Consider the following 15,195-nt stretch of genomic DNA (forward strand, 5'->3'; position numbering starts at 1 on the left):
TTTAACTCATTCACTGCCATTGACGGCTATAGACGTCAACAATTCATTTGAACTATTTCTATTAGTTTAACATTTTTTCCCACTTTTGTTTACAAGATTATGAAAACCTAGTTTTTTTTTTAATTGTACATTAAGAACAGAAGTAAAATTTGTGATTTATCAAGAGTTAACGAGTGAAGTCATGCGATTAATTACAATAAAACATTTTAATCGCCTGACCCCCCTAATTTTTAATAATCTTTTCTTTTTTTGTCTAATTGCATCAGGTGGTTAACATTTTTAACTGTAATTAATCGCATTACTTTAATAGTTCTAGGTTTTCCTACTCTTGTTAAAAAAAAGTGGAAAAATGTTAAACTAATAGAAATGGTTAAAATGAATTTCTGACGTCTATAGCCGTCAACGGCAGGGAATGAGTTAATAATAAGATGTCACCTTCAAAATAAAATGGCTGCTTCCCTATGTGTTGTATGTGTTGTTAATGTACAAATCCAAAACCCAAATCCTCTGAAAATGTCACCTTCGAACCAATATGGCAGACTACTTATGCGTTTCACAACATAGGTTTAAAACGACAACAAAGATAATTAGACAGATTTTAGTGTGTAAAATTGGACTACTGACAAGACAATGTACCAGCTTAGTGGAATCAAAATTGGAAAGCAAAGGAAGTGGAGAATTGGTGCTTTCCTTCCACTTTCCGTCCACCTCTCAACCTCACTTACAGCAACTGCAAAATAAAATAAGACGTTTTAGCCCACGGGGATTCAAAGTCGGCAGTGCGTCACATAGCCGACACAATGGCTGTAATTAGGAGTGTTAGGATGCCAAAAAAGCTCCGTCCGTCTTTCCCGAAGCCACATCCCACCATGATGCGGCTGGCCAGAGTCTTCCTGCGGCGGCCATTTGATGTAATGCGGGCTGTGCAATAAAGCTGGACGATATGGCCAAAAATGTATATCACGGTATAAACTGCATCCTTTCACGGTAACGATATATATCACGTTATGGAATTAAATGTTTTTTTTTTTTTTTTTTTTTAATAAATAATTTGCTTACTGGTTTACATAGTCCTTTATAGAAGCTATATGGATAAAAAAAACAATGAAAGAATTATTATAAAACAGCAGATTTATTCATACCATATTAGAATGGAGGATGGAAGCCTAGTAGATGATTCGGTATTGTAAACACAAGTGACTAGTTGCGATTGTAATTAAGTAAAAAAAAAAAAAAGTGATATCACACCCATCATTCTTCTTAATGTATGCCAGCTTTTATAGATTGATAGAAAGCTTACATCGTTTAGATGGTTAACTCATTTACTATAGATGTCAAAAATTCATTTTAACTATTAGTTTAACATTTTTCCCCGAAAACCTAGATTCTTTTTTTATTGTTTTAGAACAGATATAAAATGTGTGATTAATTGTGAGTTAACTAGTGAAGTGATGCGATAAATTACGATAAAAAATTTTTTATCTCCTGACGCTCTTATTTTTTTATAATCTTTTCTAAAAAAAAAAAAAAAAAAAGATTAGTAAAAACAAAAAAGAATGATTACAATTATTTATTTTTTTAAAAAGGAAAAAAATATAAAAAATTTGGTGCGTCAAGTGATTTTTTTTTTAATCGTAATTAATCGCATGACTTCACTAGTTAACTCACGATTAATCACAAATTTTATATCTGTTCTAAATGTACCCCAAAAAATTTGTTTTTCATACCCTTGTTAACAAAAGTGGAAAAAAGAGTTAAACTAATAGAAATAGTTCAAATGAATTTTTGACGTCTATAGCCGTCAATGGCAGTGAATGAGTTAATGCATAGACTGACTTTTTTTTCTGTCCGAGTTTGAAATGTCTGGCGGTATTTGAATGCAGCTGCAGTGGCTCGTTGCTAACGCTTCAGTCTTGTATCCTATCATACAAAAAGACTAATTAACTTTCTTAGCGTCCTATTTGGCAATTTTCCAAATTTACATCTTATATTGAATATACTGTTTATATCGCCCAGGCCTAGTGTGCAATTTAAATGATGGAGGGGTCTACAATTATTCATCAGCGCTACCGGAGGGCCCTAAATATTGCGATTGTGTCCAAATTTGATCATCATTTTGAGGACTCGCCATGAATAAAATGGCAGTTATAGTCACAGATAGCATGAAAGGTGATTGCAAGGGCAGTTCTGCTCAGTCTAATGGCTCATGATTCACATACTTCGGGGCTGAAACAGAAAAACCTTTGTGTAGAAGAGTAACAATGAGTAAAAAAAAATAGTTCAAACCTAAAGCAAACTGCACCACGAGTTTAGCACAAGAGCTTCTAATTTAACACAAATAAACCGAAACAGAAACAAGTCAACAATACATTAAGCCTTTTTTGAAGCTGGCCAGGTATAGTCATGATAAAACATGCTAAGTTGCAATGACTAATAAGTATTTAGCATCTTTATACCGTATTATTTAAGAAAATAATACTGTACTTCTGTGTAATTACTTTTTTTGCATATTGTTAAACTCGTTTCTCAAGGCTGTATTCATTTTTTTCCAAACTCCCTGAGTGCAACCTGTCCTTAAATGCCTCCTTAAGTCTCGGTGACTCTGTTTGTCATTTGACAGCGTGCGAAGGGAACTTTATAATTGTGCGGTTTGTAAGCTGGCATCGTTAACTGCCATAAAACTCATTTAGTGTATAAGAACAATTAGTGACTCAACAATGTTTGTTATGTTCCTCTTTAATTAGTTGACTCTTGGGGGAAAAAAAGAGAAGAACTCCTTTAATAGTGGACGTCTTTAGATTTACAGACTTTTTGCGGTAGTGAAAGCCGGGATAAAAGTGTCTTGTCAGCCGCCATGTTTTATGTCAAGCGTGACCTCGGCGAGACGTATGAATGGAGGGAAAGGCGCCCACATCTGGTCGGCAAATGTTCCACGCGAGGAACCAAATTATCCCCAACAAAAAGCGGCGCGTAAAAGGCTACAAAAGTGCAGACGGCGTCGAATCGACTTAGCTATGAAAAGCCATTTGAGCATTTATTCCATATCCTTGATATAGATCGACAATTATTCAGCGCACTGTAGAACGACTGCGTCTTACTAGCATTGTGTTAGCCTGCTAGCGTTACCATAAGATGGTTAATCAGCACACTTCAAGTTTCATGTGCTAATATACTTTTTGGCCTCACCAATAAGACTGTGTCTTACGAGTAATGTTTTTTTCCACTACTGAACTAGTGACACTTTTGGCCTACTTGGTGCAACCTTAAGATGGATATCAAATAACTTCAGCATGCTAGTAGGACCACTACAAGTTACTAGTAAGGCAAAACTGTTAAATGCTACCCCACTTATTCGGCTGTGTCGCTGCTTTATATTTCATGTTAGCTTAGCGGCTAGCATGGCTACTCCGTCTTCTCATGTCATTGTTTGTTTGGTGTGTCGCATGGTTTACCGATATTTGCTAGAAAAATGTAGCTTATTAGGCAAATATTAGTGACTTAAAGGAACAGTGTCGCTAACCTGTGAGGACTGTGTTTAGCTGACGGCGTTTAGCCAGCCGAAGGTGGTAGCTGGCGGCGCAATTTAGCTTAGCGACTTAGCAGTTAGTTCAGTAGTGTCCAAATAGGAGTGACGATGGGTGGCTGATAGGCTTAAAAAGACAAAACAGACAACAACAAAAAAAAAAGCTCCAGTACCGCTTAGACGTGCCTTAAGCCATTTTCACACTAAGGCAGACACGATGACATCATCTATTAACATTATTGTGAACGCCAAATTTATACCATCTAACAGTATATTCCATACATCCCTAGATGTAGCATATTGTTAGCATATAGTAGATGATGTAAATAATAAGTATGAATAAAATATAATGAATAAATTATGGGAATTGAGCATTTCTACATGGTGACTTAATGCCCAAACAGCAAAGCTGACCAAAAAACAACAACTATTGTTTCGTACCCTTTGTTACTTTTTACAATAGAAACCCCAAACAAATATGAACTCAAATTTACTGCTCAGAGGGGGAAACGGGACTTTTGACTCGGACGTGTCCGTAGCAGTCTGTGACCAGATGTTGGAATTTTTGCGCCTGTTGACGACTCCCCGGCGTTGCGCTACACAGACTCACACATATGAAACGCACACATGTTGCTGCTGTGGCGAAGTGTCTGGCAGATAAAGTTGAGCAGCAGTAATTAGTTCCATGTTTGACAGTGCCATTAAGATGTTATGACATGTTTTGCAGAGAAGCGGGCGTATCGCAGCATTTATTCAGTTTTACATGCATAAAATGATACAATTTTCATTTTTGTTTCTGCACCCGAGTGAAACACTTCCGAAATGTGTCATGTGTCAACCTTCCAGATATGGATTAAAAAGCAATGACAGCCAGGTTTACATAACATTAAATAGAAGGTGAAATATTTTTTTAAATTTGCAAATATACAACTGGAAAATGTGCCATAAGCGATGCTGACTCACCACCAAGGTTATTTTAGTTAACGAAAACTAATCAAAACAAAACAAAACCATTTTGTTAACGAAATAACATAAAATGGAAAATGCTATTTAAAAAAAAAAAAAAAACTAACTGAAACTACATTTTATGTTTACAAAACTAACTAAAACTAATTAATTATTGCGAAAATGTTCTTCGTTTTCGTCAATTATTTAATACATGAGCCTTTGGGGATGATTTTAAATGTGATTTTAAATATATTTATTTTGTTATTAACGGGAATAAAGACGTTTGAAAGTGTGTCACACAGAAGTGATGTCACCAAGCAGCAGCCAATAGAAAAGCACCTTCGGATGACGTCGCTCAACTTTTGGCTCAAATGGCTCAGTTTGCCTGCTTTTTCATTTAACTCAGCTGAAATGCAACACTAGGTAAGAAATGTGTTACTTTTAAATATTGCGCACAAATAATACACACACACACACAAAAAAGAAAACTAGTACTGAATCGAACTAAAACTAAGCATTTAAAAAAAAAAAAAAAATAATAAAAACAGAACCACCCTGAAAACGTACTAAATTTACAAAACAAAACTCAGAACGAAATAAAAACTAACTACAATGAAAATGCCAAAACTATAATAACTCTGCTCACCTTGTGGCTTAAGCAGAACATCGGTGGCCTTTTTACATGGCATTCCTCATTCTCGCCATGAAATGCATTATTTTCACACAATACCAACACGCGTGTTCTAACTACAGTGACGCATACTCTGTTCATACCATATTAGGTGTAACAAAAGTCTTTTGAATCGGAAAATCGGTTTCGAGTTTTAAAGATGATGTCAATATTGTAGAATAGAATAGAATAGCCTTTTATTGTCATTGTAACATTAAGATACAACGAGATAGTGTCGCTCCCTCGTGCAAAATTAAAATAATTATCAACACACAATATGGAATAAATAATAGTATACTGTTGTACAGATTAGAAAGTAATTAAAATGGTAGATTAAAAAAAATGCACATTGCGATAATAAAGTACCAGTAGTGTGCAATACAATACGCACATTTCGTGTGAAAAACACTTATGTCCATTTTTTTAATTTTATTTTTTACATTTTTATGTTTTTGGGATGAAAATGAATGCAGTCATCCCAAAAACATAAAAAATAACTAAATAAAGTTAAAAAAAAAAACTTTTTAAAAACACATCCATTTCCCCCTCATTAAAAAATAAAAATGTATATATACTGTATATTTTTTTTTGTTTTTTTTTTTACGTTTTTGATCAACATTTAGTTTGATGACAAAAATGGATATGTTTTTCACATAGCTGCGACAATGGAAGATTACATATGATGTGAATATGATAGAAGTTATTTTTATTATTCTTTTTTTATGATTTTATTTTACTTTTTTGCTAATGTACATGTTCTTCCAGTGTATTCCTTGGCAGCCTCCTCCATGCTGGCGCTGCTGGGAAGCAAACATCACGGATGACCACACTTGAAAGTTGCCTTCTTTTTTTTTCTTAGTTGCTCCAAAGCAAATAGTCCTGAAAAAAGCAACACTGGATGTCTTATTTGTACTTGCTAAAAAGGTGCTGAGTCATGATTGAATGTGTGTGTATGTGTGCAGGCTAACCCTTTGTTCCTGGGCCTGGTGGTTCTGGAGATGCTGCTGGGCTCGTTGATCTCGGGAGAGAAACTTTTCAACCTAGCTGATGTCATCGTTTCCTTGTCTTTAGGGATGATGTCGCGGCTCCCGCTGTGAGTGTTCACTCATTCAAATTTGTTCAGTGCGACATTTACTCAAATGTACTCAAACGTTGTCCTCCTTCAAGGCTGCTGGTGCGAGGTCTGGAACTGTCAGCCTACGTGTACGTGTGGGAGCATTTCCGCCTTGTGGAGCTGCCCTGGGACTCGGCCTGGACTTGGTGGCTCAGCTTCCTGGCTGTGGACTTTTGCTACTACTGGTTCCACCGCTTCGCCCACGGTACTTTCACGCTAATATTCACACTCCTGGTGAGATGCGTTAATGGTTTCGAGGTATACTGTGGTTTTTTATGTTATATTGTCATATTTGTATTGGTTAATAAAACCCTGGGATTAACCTACAAAAAAAATGCTCCCCGTAATTAGAAAGTTGCTCCTCAAATGAAGTAATTGATTAGCATAACTGCTCCTCAAAGAAAAAAGTTATTTTGATCCACTGACATTTTTATTAATTTTTTTTTTTCCTCAGGAGAGCTCAGTATTGTTCATTCGATTTGACATCATCATTGCTCTCCTTTTTTTAAAAAACAAATAAATTAAAAAAATAATAATAAAAATGTTTTTTTTTCTTTTTTTTTTTTTTTAAATATATATATATATACATATACATATACATATATATATGTATATATATATATATATATATATATATATATATACATACATATATATATATATATTTTGTATGTGGGTGAGCATGTGCGCGCGTGCGTGTGTGTATTCATCAGTTCACCTAAAGCCCATTAAAAAAAAATCCCATACTAATAATATAATATAATAATAAATTGCCAAATGCAGAAACATCAATGTAAGTTATCACGATGTAGTGGCTCGCGCTAACAGACAGAATTAAGTAACCAGAATTAGGTTAAAAAATTCTATATACGTAGACCATGTTTCTATAAATTTTTATTAATTTAGGGATTAAAAAAAAAACATTTAATGAAATTAGCAAAAATCTAAATTGTGAAGAAAGTCAGAAAAGCCAAATGTAGATTTTTGGTTAAATCAAATTTTTATATATATATATATATATATATATATATATATATATTATTTTTTATATTTTTATATCTATATATTCAATATTTATATCGCCGACAAAAGAGGCTACACGGGCCCACAGTTGACAAATATTTATGGCATTCTCGATAGAAACCTCCCAAGAGCGATTTTTGTACCTTTAAGCTATTAAATAATGATAATAATAATAAAAAAACAACCTAACCATTATATTTGAATCTGAATATTTGTTGTGTTTATTTATTTTTCAATAAAAAAATTAAACTTTATTTGCAGGGCTGTGCAATTAATCAAAATTCAATTACAATTTCAATTATTACACACCACAATTCCAAAATCGACATAATCGTAAACAAAAATAAAAGATTATTAAAGGATATTTTTTACTCACGACTGCCACCTCTGGCCCAAAGCGTAACTGCAAGCATTTGTGTCACGCTCGCTGATGGTGCGCATGCGAGTACGTGCGCAACCTTAAAGCGACAGCCACAGTTGACAAACGAACACATGACTTCAAATGAGGTAAGAAATACTCCGCCCCTCCCCAAAGAAACTGTGGAGTGTGCATGGTCCGCGCAGTCAGAGTAAAACAGTCAGGGCTCTTCGTACTCATCTGGACATTGGTGGAGCATGCATGATGTAGAAAAAGAAAAAAACATTACCTTTTTAAACGACACAATGCACCTTTAATAATAATTTTGAGTTGTTTAAATGCATTCATATGCACCTTTTTTTATTTCAAAATGACTAATTTAATAAATCTTATACATTTAACATGTTTCAACATTTTCCAAAAACAAATGATTGTCCTGATCGTGATTGCGATCATTACTAAATGAATCGTGATGAATGTTTTCTTCATAATTGAGCCGCCCTCATTTTTTATTCTCAGTGAAATATTAATGCAAAAATGATAGCATGTACAGCTGATGCATTTGATGCCGAGCCAAATCAACATTGTTCTTCTGGCAGAAGTCTGCTGTCTCCTGAGTGCTGTGAAAAATCCTAAAGTTCTTTTTGTGTGGATGCATGAGGGTCATAAATCTTCTCGTTTCACGTCATGGAGAGCGTCCAATAGAAAATTGCAAAAAGATGAACGTGGTGCGCGGGGATGCGAGGCTGTTATTAGCTCCATGTAAAACAGCACTTTCAGCTTCTCGTCTTTTATGGCCTTTTCCCCCTTCTGCCGTAGCCACATGAAAGCGGGACAGCAGTGTAATTAAGTGGAAACACTTTGGAGAGGCAGTCAGACGTCCACGCTGATGTCTTCATTACCAAAGAGACGTTTCTGCTCGGCTTCACGCTGGCCACACGCGCAAATTTAGGATTCTCCCGCCACGGAAAACTCCGGAGTCCAAACCGGAGCAGACTTTTTGCCAGCGCGAGCTGTTTTCCGTGACTTCCATTTGGTTCACTTACGGAACCAAACTTACTGTTGGGATCACTTAATTTTTATGTGAATAAAGTTGTAATATTATGATGGGGAAAAGTCACTTTTATACCAGAAGTTATATAAAAAGTAGCTGCAGTAAAGAACACCTTTTTAGTGGGGCATCAAATATTCATGGAACGGCTCAGTCTCAATCCCTAGCAATAATACAGTCCTTTTGATTTACTGTAAGTCTTTGTCTTAAATGAGGTCTACTGAGGTGTGTAGTAGTGATAGACCGATATAATTTTTTTCAAGGCCGATACCGATTATTAGTAGTCAAGGAGGCCGATAACTATGGGGGACCAAAACTGCCAAAATTTAAAATAAATAAATGACTAAATGAATAAATACATAAATAAAAAATAAAAACTTATACAAAAATTTAATTATATTGAAAAAATATATAAATGGAAATAAAAACAACTATAAATATATATATATATAGTTCTATATTTGTTTTTATTTCCATTTATATTTATTTTATTTATTCATGTATTTATTTGTTTTTTAATTTGGGCAGTTTCGGTCCTCCATAGATAACTGAAATTTCAAGCTGATATTAATTTGCAGTAAAAAAGAAAATATTAGCGTAAAAACAAAAAAAAAATTCTTTTAATTTGAAACATATACAGAACTGACATCTTTATTTAAAAATAAAAAAACAACAACAAAAAGTAGCTTCTAGGGTCATCAACATATGTTAAGCTAAATTAAAAACTAAGCAATTAAATAGTTTACTAAAGTTTTCTACTGTAAATCAAGTTTTCCCAAATTTCAGCATAATTTCTTAATTTTATTTTATTTTTTAATTGAAAACCTCCCAAAAATCTAAGGAGTGTCAGCGTTCATTTCGAATCTCACTGAGCGACTAATGCATGTGAATGTAGCTAATTTGGGGTTTTCGTCAAGGTTCGTAAAAAGTTTCAAAAGCTCTTCACAGACAGTGAAAAATGGTCTGAATATGTTCGAAATGTCTTTGCGACAACTAGTAAAAACTGTCTTGTGTTCATCTTACAAATCCTGATGAAAACCCTAAATTTGCTACGCGTTCACCGCTCAGTGAGATACCAGCTTTAGCGTCAGATTCCGAAGGCCGATGTCGATATTTGTCAAAATGGCGAATATCAGCACCAATAATCGGCCTGGCCGATAATCGGTCCATCCCTAGTGCGTATTTGGTACCAAAAAGTGAATTTTGGGAAATGTTTTTCAGCACACTTGCAACTGAACAACTTGAAGGTATCGCAGTATTGCCTCTTGTGACCATCCTGGTAGCATTGCGAAACCTTGTGGTGTTTGTGTGTCATTTGGCTTGCGGAGGAGCCAGTGGCAGCTCCCCGCCTCAAACAGTCTAACCTCTGGGCAAGACGTGACCTTTAGTTAAGCTGCGACCGCATCCATCAAATAACCTGAGGAGTGCACCAGAATAGCAAAAGGGAGCGTGGAAGCAGATGGTTTTGGGTGCGCGCGAGGCGGCCCGGGGTCGGACGCGGCCGTGTTGTTGACAGGCACGTTGATGCTGTTTACTCTACGCGTCTATCTGCAGCGCCACTAATGGCAGCTCTGCGTCTAAATGCGGCCCCGCCGGCCGGGCGGAGGCCATTAATCAGACCCTCGGCTGTCCCGCCTTTGATTATACACGAGATAATAGAGACGTCTCGCCGGGCCACGCTGCTTTTAGTGGCCCAAAAAGGCAGAGCGGTCTGGCTAAATGGTCACGCTTGTGTCTCTAATGGCTTGTAGTCTCAACCCGGAGCGACCGGTGAAAGGATCCTCTGCCTCTTGTGGACTTTTCGTCTATATGACCTTAAGAAACATATGCAAATAGATTAGAATAGAATAAATTGCGCTGGCTGATTTTGCATCTATAAATAGAGTGAAAGGCAAGTTCATATTTGCACGCAAAGTAGTGCCTGCATAGCTTAATCAATATGTGCGAAGGCAGGGACAAAACAAACATCAAAAAGCCTCCCAAAGTTCTGACAACATTTATCCAGCAATGCAATTTTGGCGCTAGGCAGTCACAAGAAGGAGTCAGGCATACCACCGAGGTCAAAACTGCTTCGTCATAAGTGTCTTCGATGTTGGCCCCTCCTACTGCAATTGAAAGGTTTCCAATGACCATAACATCAATGCTAAATTAGCATTAGTTAGCCAGTTTGTGGTTTTATGTTAGCATTATGTTTTATGTTTGCATATCGTCGCTGTCTTGTGAAAAACACTTATGTCCATTTAAAAAAAAAAAAAGTTTTTGGGATGTCTGCATTGTTTCGTCCCATAAACGTAAAAATGTCAAAATTGACAAAAATGGACATAAGTGTTTTTCACAGGACAGCGACGATATACTATACGTACTTTATTCTCTCTGCTCTTTGGCGACCATCTATAGTCAGGTTTCAAATTTTTTAAGCAAATTTACTGAAAATGCGCAAAACGGACATGCGACTTTCCATCTGTTCTTTTTTTGTGACTATTGAGAGGGGACTCCGCCGCTGTAGGTGGCGGTATACACCATAGAGATGTGATCCACCAGTAATTTAAAAGAAGAAGAAGAAGAACAGGAAGCGATTGCGCCGTGCGATGACGTCGTATGAGTTTGCTTTTGTAATTCTTGATAAACCCTAGCGTTTCTTTGCTGTTTTCCATCTAAAATAGCATTAATATTCGCTTCTTTAATTAATTCCAAAAAGATTTATGTTTTGTCGTCGTCCCCAAACATACCTTACTTTATCTTCCGACATTTTTTTGGGGGAGGGGACTACAAACATATGTGTGACGCGGTTATTCGCAAAACCAGTTTCCATAGCCAAAATGAGCATTTTCCTTTTTTTGATACACTTCAAAATCCACCCCATCTAAGTTTAAAAACGTTTTTGCGAATTTTGGGCCTTTTTTTGAATTTCTAGCGTTTCCATTTCGTTTTATTTTTGCATTTTTAAAAATTTTAATCAAAATGGGTGGATGGAAACCCGATTTATGCCTCTACTTTTCCTGACTGGATTCTTGTGGCACAACGTGGTTTTATAAGACCTCATTTTCATAGAAAAACCTTGAACTTTCTTGCAAAAAAGTAATGATTATGAAAATTAAGGTATAATACTACAAGGAAAAGCACTCGTAACTTTAGAAACATACTGTAAAAATCGTAATTTTATGTTTAGAATATCGAGATTAAAGTTGAACTAAGTTTATATGTAAGATACTTTACCAGTGAAGCCAGTAGTCCAACCCCTGATTGATTAATGTATTGATTGGAGGAAATGGATGTCAGTTTATTAAGCGCAGAGAATCAATCATGCCAGTCGATGCGGTCGGCATCTTTCAGTCGTGCTCAGGAGCTTTTTTGTCGGATATGTTTGAACTTCCCGTGTGCCGTGTCAGCTGTGCAGACAGCAGCAGACAAAACACGTGCGCTCAGTGCTCCTCCCGTGTGGATGTTATTGTTTCAAGAGAACTGCCAGAGAAGCTTCAACCTGGCCCCCAGGGGCCACTTCATAAATCTTGGCGGTGACGGCGAGTTCCTGGCCTCGGCGCAGGTTTGACCAAAAAAAAAACCCCGCCCCCGCCTCGAAGGCCAGGATGTGGGAGTCGCGCTGCGGCAGAAAGAGAGTGAAAGGCCTCACGGGAGGCACATATAACATCAACAACATCAGCGGGGCTTTGAACCCAGACGAGCGCCTTACGACCGCTTGGTGCACAGGTGTCAAACTCAAGGTCCATGGGCCGGATCTGGCCCACCACATGATTTTTTTTGTGGCCTAGCATGATTGGCCAATGTATTGTACAATGAATTTAATATCACCAGTCATTCATGGTAACTGCCACCTTACCTTGCACAATGGAAATAATATATAATATGATTGCTCAGCTCGTCACTTATTCAAAACTCTAATCGTGCACAATAGAAATTTAGACAAATGACTCGAAATGATAGTTTCTAAACGTCCACTGTCGACTCGATAATGCATCCAATGTACGTGTCATTGTAAGGAGTGCAATCGCTCCTCTCACAACTTACTCATAAACTGTCATTGTGCACAATAGAAATCTCTAGAAATAGAAATCAATACAATCAGAAGAAATAATCCACAGACGCAAGACCAAAAAAAAAGAATACCAAAACTCGTTAATGTGTCCAATAATTGAGCCATTAGATTTTATGGGATCGTTATTCATGATAACCACCACCGTGCACAGTTGAAATAAACACACCTAGGAATATCCATAAATAAAAATGGGAAAAACTGTTAAGCGCACCTATTTAATAAATGTGATTGCTCCTCTTGCCAGTGATTCATGACAATGTGCTCAATATAAATTTCTAGAAATGCTAAAAATAATCATTAAAAAAAAGTAACAAAAAGGAACCATATCGGATAATGTGCCTGATAATCATGGCATCAAAATGTATAGAATTTCTTGTCAGTTATTTCTAATAATCATCGACTTGCACAGTAGAAATAAACACAATGACAAGAAATTATCCGCAAATGTTTTTTTTTTAAACGTAAACACTATGAAAGATGTTGTTTTACGCTTGCTCATTTGAACAACAGGTACAGTGTCGTGTAAGGTGAAGATGCCCAAAAAGATTAGCAAAACGAGTCTTCCGAGTAGAAGACTTTGTTGCAAACAACCGTGAAAAGGGAAGATATGGATATGGATGTTCAACGTTCCGTGTTGGAATGCACGAGTGTGACCTGGCAAGACAACAATTGACAACATATTTCTCGTCGTTCTGTTTATCATTGCACATCTGCTGACATGCTGTGGAATGTTTTTGACTTCATCATCTCAAGTCATTAATTAATTTCTAATGTGCTTGGTGGCCTGTGTACTGTAAAAGCCCAGTAAAAATGACAGCTTCAAAATCTGCGATATAGCAAGGGCGTGAAAGTTCACTGCAGATGATCTTTTCCGATGTCAGTGAAAGCACGAAAGCTGTCCGCCATCCTGCGCGGTGTCGACATTCATTGCCGCTGGTGTCGTAATGCTGATGGGATATTTTCTTTGGGGCCCCTGTTGCTAATTGGGGAAAATGTATAGACGACTACCGGTGTAGCGATGCTGACCAGATCTGTAACGTTACAGCGGTAAACCATTTTGTCATGGCTACTTTTAGCCTCGTAATGTCACCAAGCTATTTATAGCCTTTTAAAAACATGCCACCTACAGCAGACTGAATGAACCTACAGTATGGAAAGCCATACTCCATATCCTTGATATCCACTATAATGCATATTTTGGAAAACAACTTTAGCATACTAGTAGTAGCACTGGAGCACATATACGTGCTTATAGTACTATTGATGAAATTCTGAAAAACTAGTGAACATCTCAGGATCACTTCACTTTTTTCCTTTGATTGTTAGCCTGATAACGTAATGCCTATTTTGATTTTTTTAAATATAATGCTACAATATCAATAAAAAAAGATAAATGTGTTTTTAAATGTCTGTAGGATTGTCACTCAGGTTATAGTACTATAGTTGTAATCGAGGCAATTGAACTATTGTTTAATTTTCAAACATTTTGGAAAAATAACTTGTGCAATTATGCTGTTAAGCTAACATTATTGTAAATGAACCTGAATAAAATTACATTAAAAAAAATGTAATTACATGGTCTTAAAATTATGACTTTTTTTTTTTACAGTCTTATTAATGTTTTGGTATGAAATGTCAACATTTTTCTCATGCTATACCTTTTCTCATAAAACTATGACTTTTTTTTGTCATACTATAGCTTTATTCACATAGAATTATGAATATTTTCCAATTTAATAAAACAATAAATAAATACAAAAATATTTTTGGGTCTTTCTAAAACTACAACTGTTCCAAATCATAGCCTTGCTAAGCTAGCTTCTAGTGCTAGCTGCTATCCTAGCTAGTTAGGTACTCTCAACTGACAGTTAACCAACTGTTGTTATTCGTTATACTATAGCTTTATTCACATAAAATTAAGAATATTTTCTAATTTAATAAAACAATAAGTAAATACAAAAATATTTTTGGGTCTTTCTAAAACTACAACTGTTCTAAATCATAGCCTTGCTAAGCTAGCTTCTAGTGCTAGCTGCTATCCTAGCTAGTTAGGCACTCTCAACTGACAGTTAATCAACCACAAGGTAATGAGGACTATTTATATTCTTGAATGAATTACCATACTCCAAATATAATGCAAAAGTCGACCAAATCGGAGTTGGACCAGTGGATTGTGTCTGAACTTGGAACGTACCACTTCATAATTGTATATAAGAAAGGAGTTGTTTTCAGTAGGCCAAAGTGGGCCTGACCAGGAAGAGTGTGTTTGCATTGGTGTGCGTGACTGAGCTGAACAGTGGTGTAGCGGTCCAGTCCTGTCCAGTCTTCACTCCGTGTTTGGGTTGGCTCACCATCCGAGAGGCGTCCAATCCAAACACGGCCATCTACTTCACAGCCCATTAGCGCCGTGATTGACAGGATAAACTTCCATTCACAGGACTTTAAATCAAGCGC

At 36.4% G+C, this 15,195-nt stretch overlaps 1 protein-coding gene across 2 annotated transcripts in view; it reads left to right on the top strand.

Annotated features, from left to right (window-relative positions):
* Nucleotides 1–15,195, top strand: part of agmo (alkylglycerol monooxygenase) — a 41,703-nt gene that overhangs the window by 2,022 nt on the left and 24,486 nt on the right. For both annotated transcript variants that reach the window (XR_013295396.1, XM_077576483.1), the window contains 2 exons: nucleotides 6,104–6,234; nucleotides 6,309–6,460. Coding sequence is in view for 1 of the 2 variants with exons in the window: in XM_077576483.1 (XP_077432609.1) it covers nucleotides 6,104–6,234; nucleotides 6,309–6,460 (283 nt within the window). In the remaining variant the exon portion in view is untranslated. The remainder of the gene's footprint in view (nucleotides 1–6,103; nucleotides 6,235–6,308; nucleotides 6,461–15,195) is intronic.

The sequence above is a fragment of the Vanacampus margaritifer genome, chromosome 9 (assembly GCF_051991255.1).
Source record: "Vanacampus margaritifer isolate UIUO_Vmar chromosome 9, RoL_Vmar_1.0, whole genome shotgun sequence".
Lineage (NCBI taxonomy): Eukaryota > Metazoa > Chordata > Actinopteri > Syngnathiformes > Syngnathidae > Vanacampus > Vanacampus margaritifer.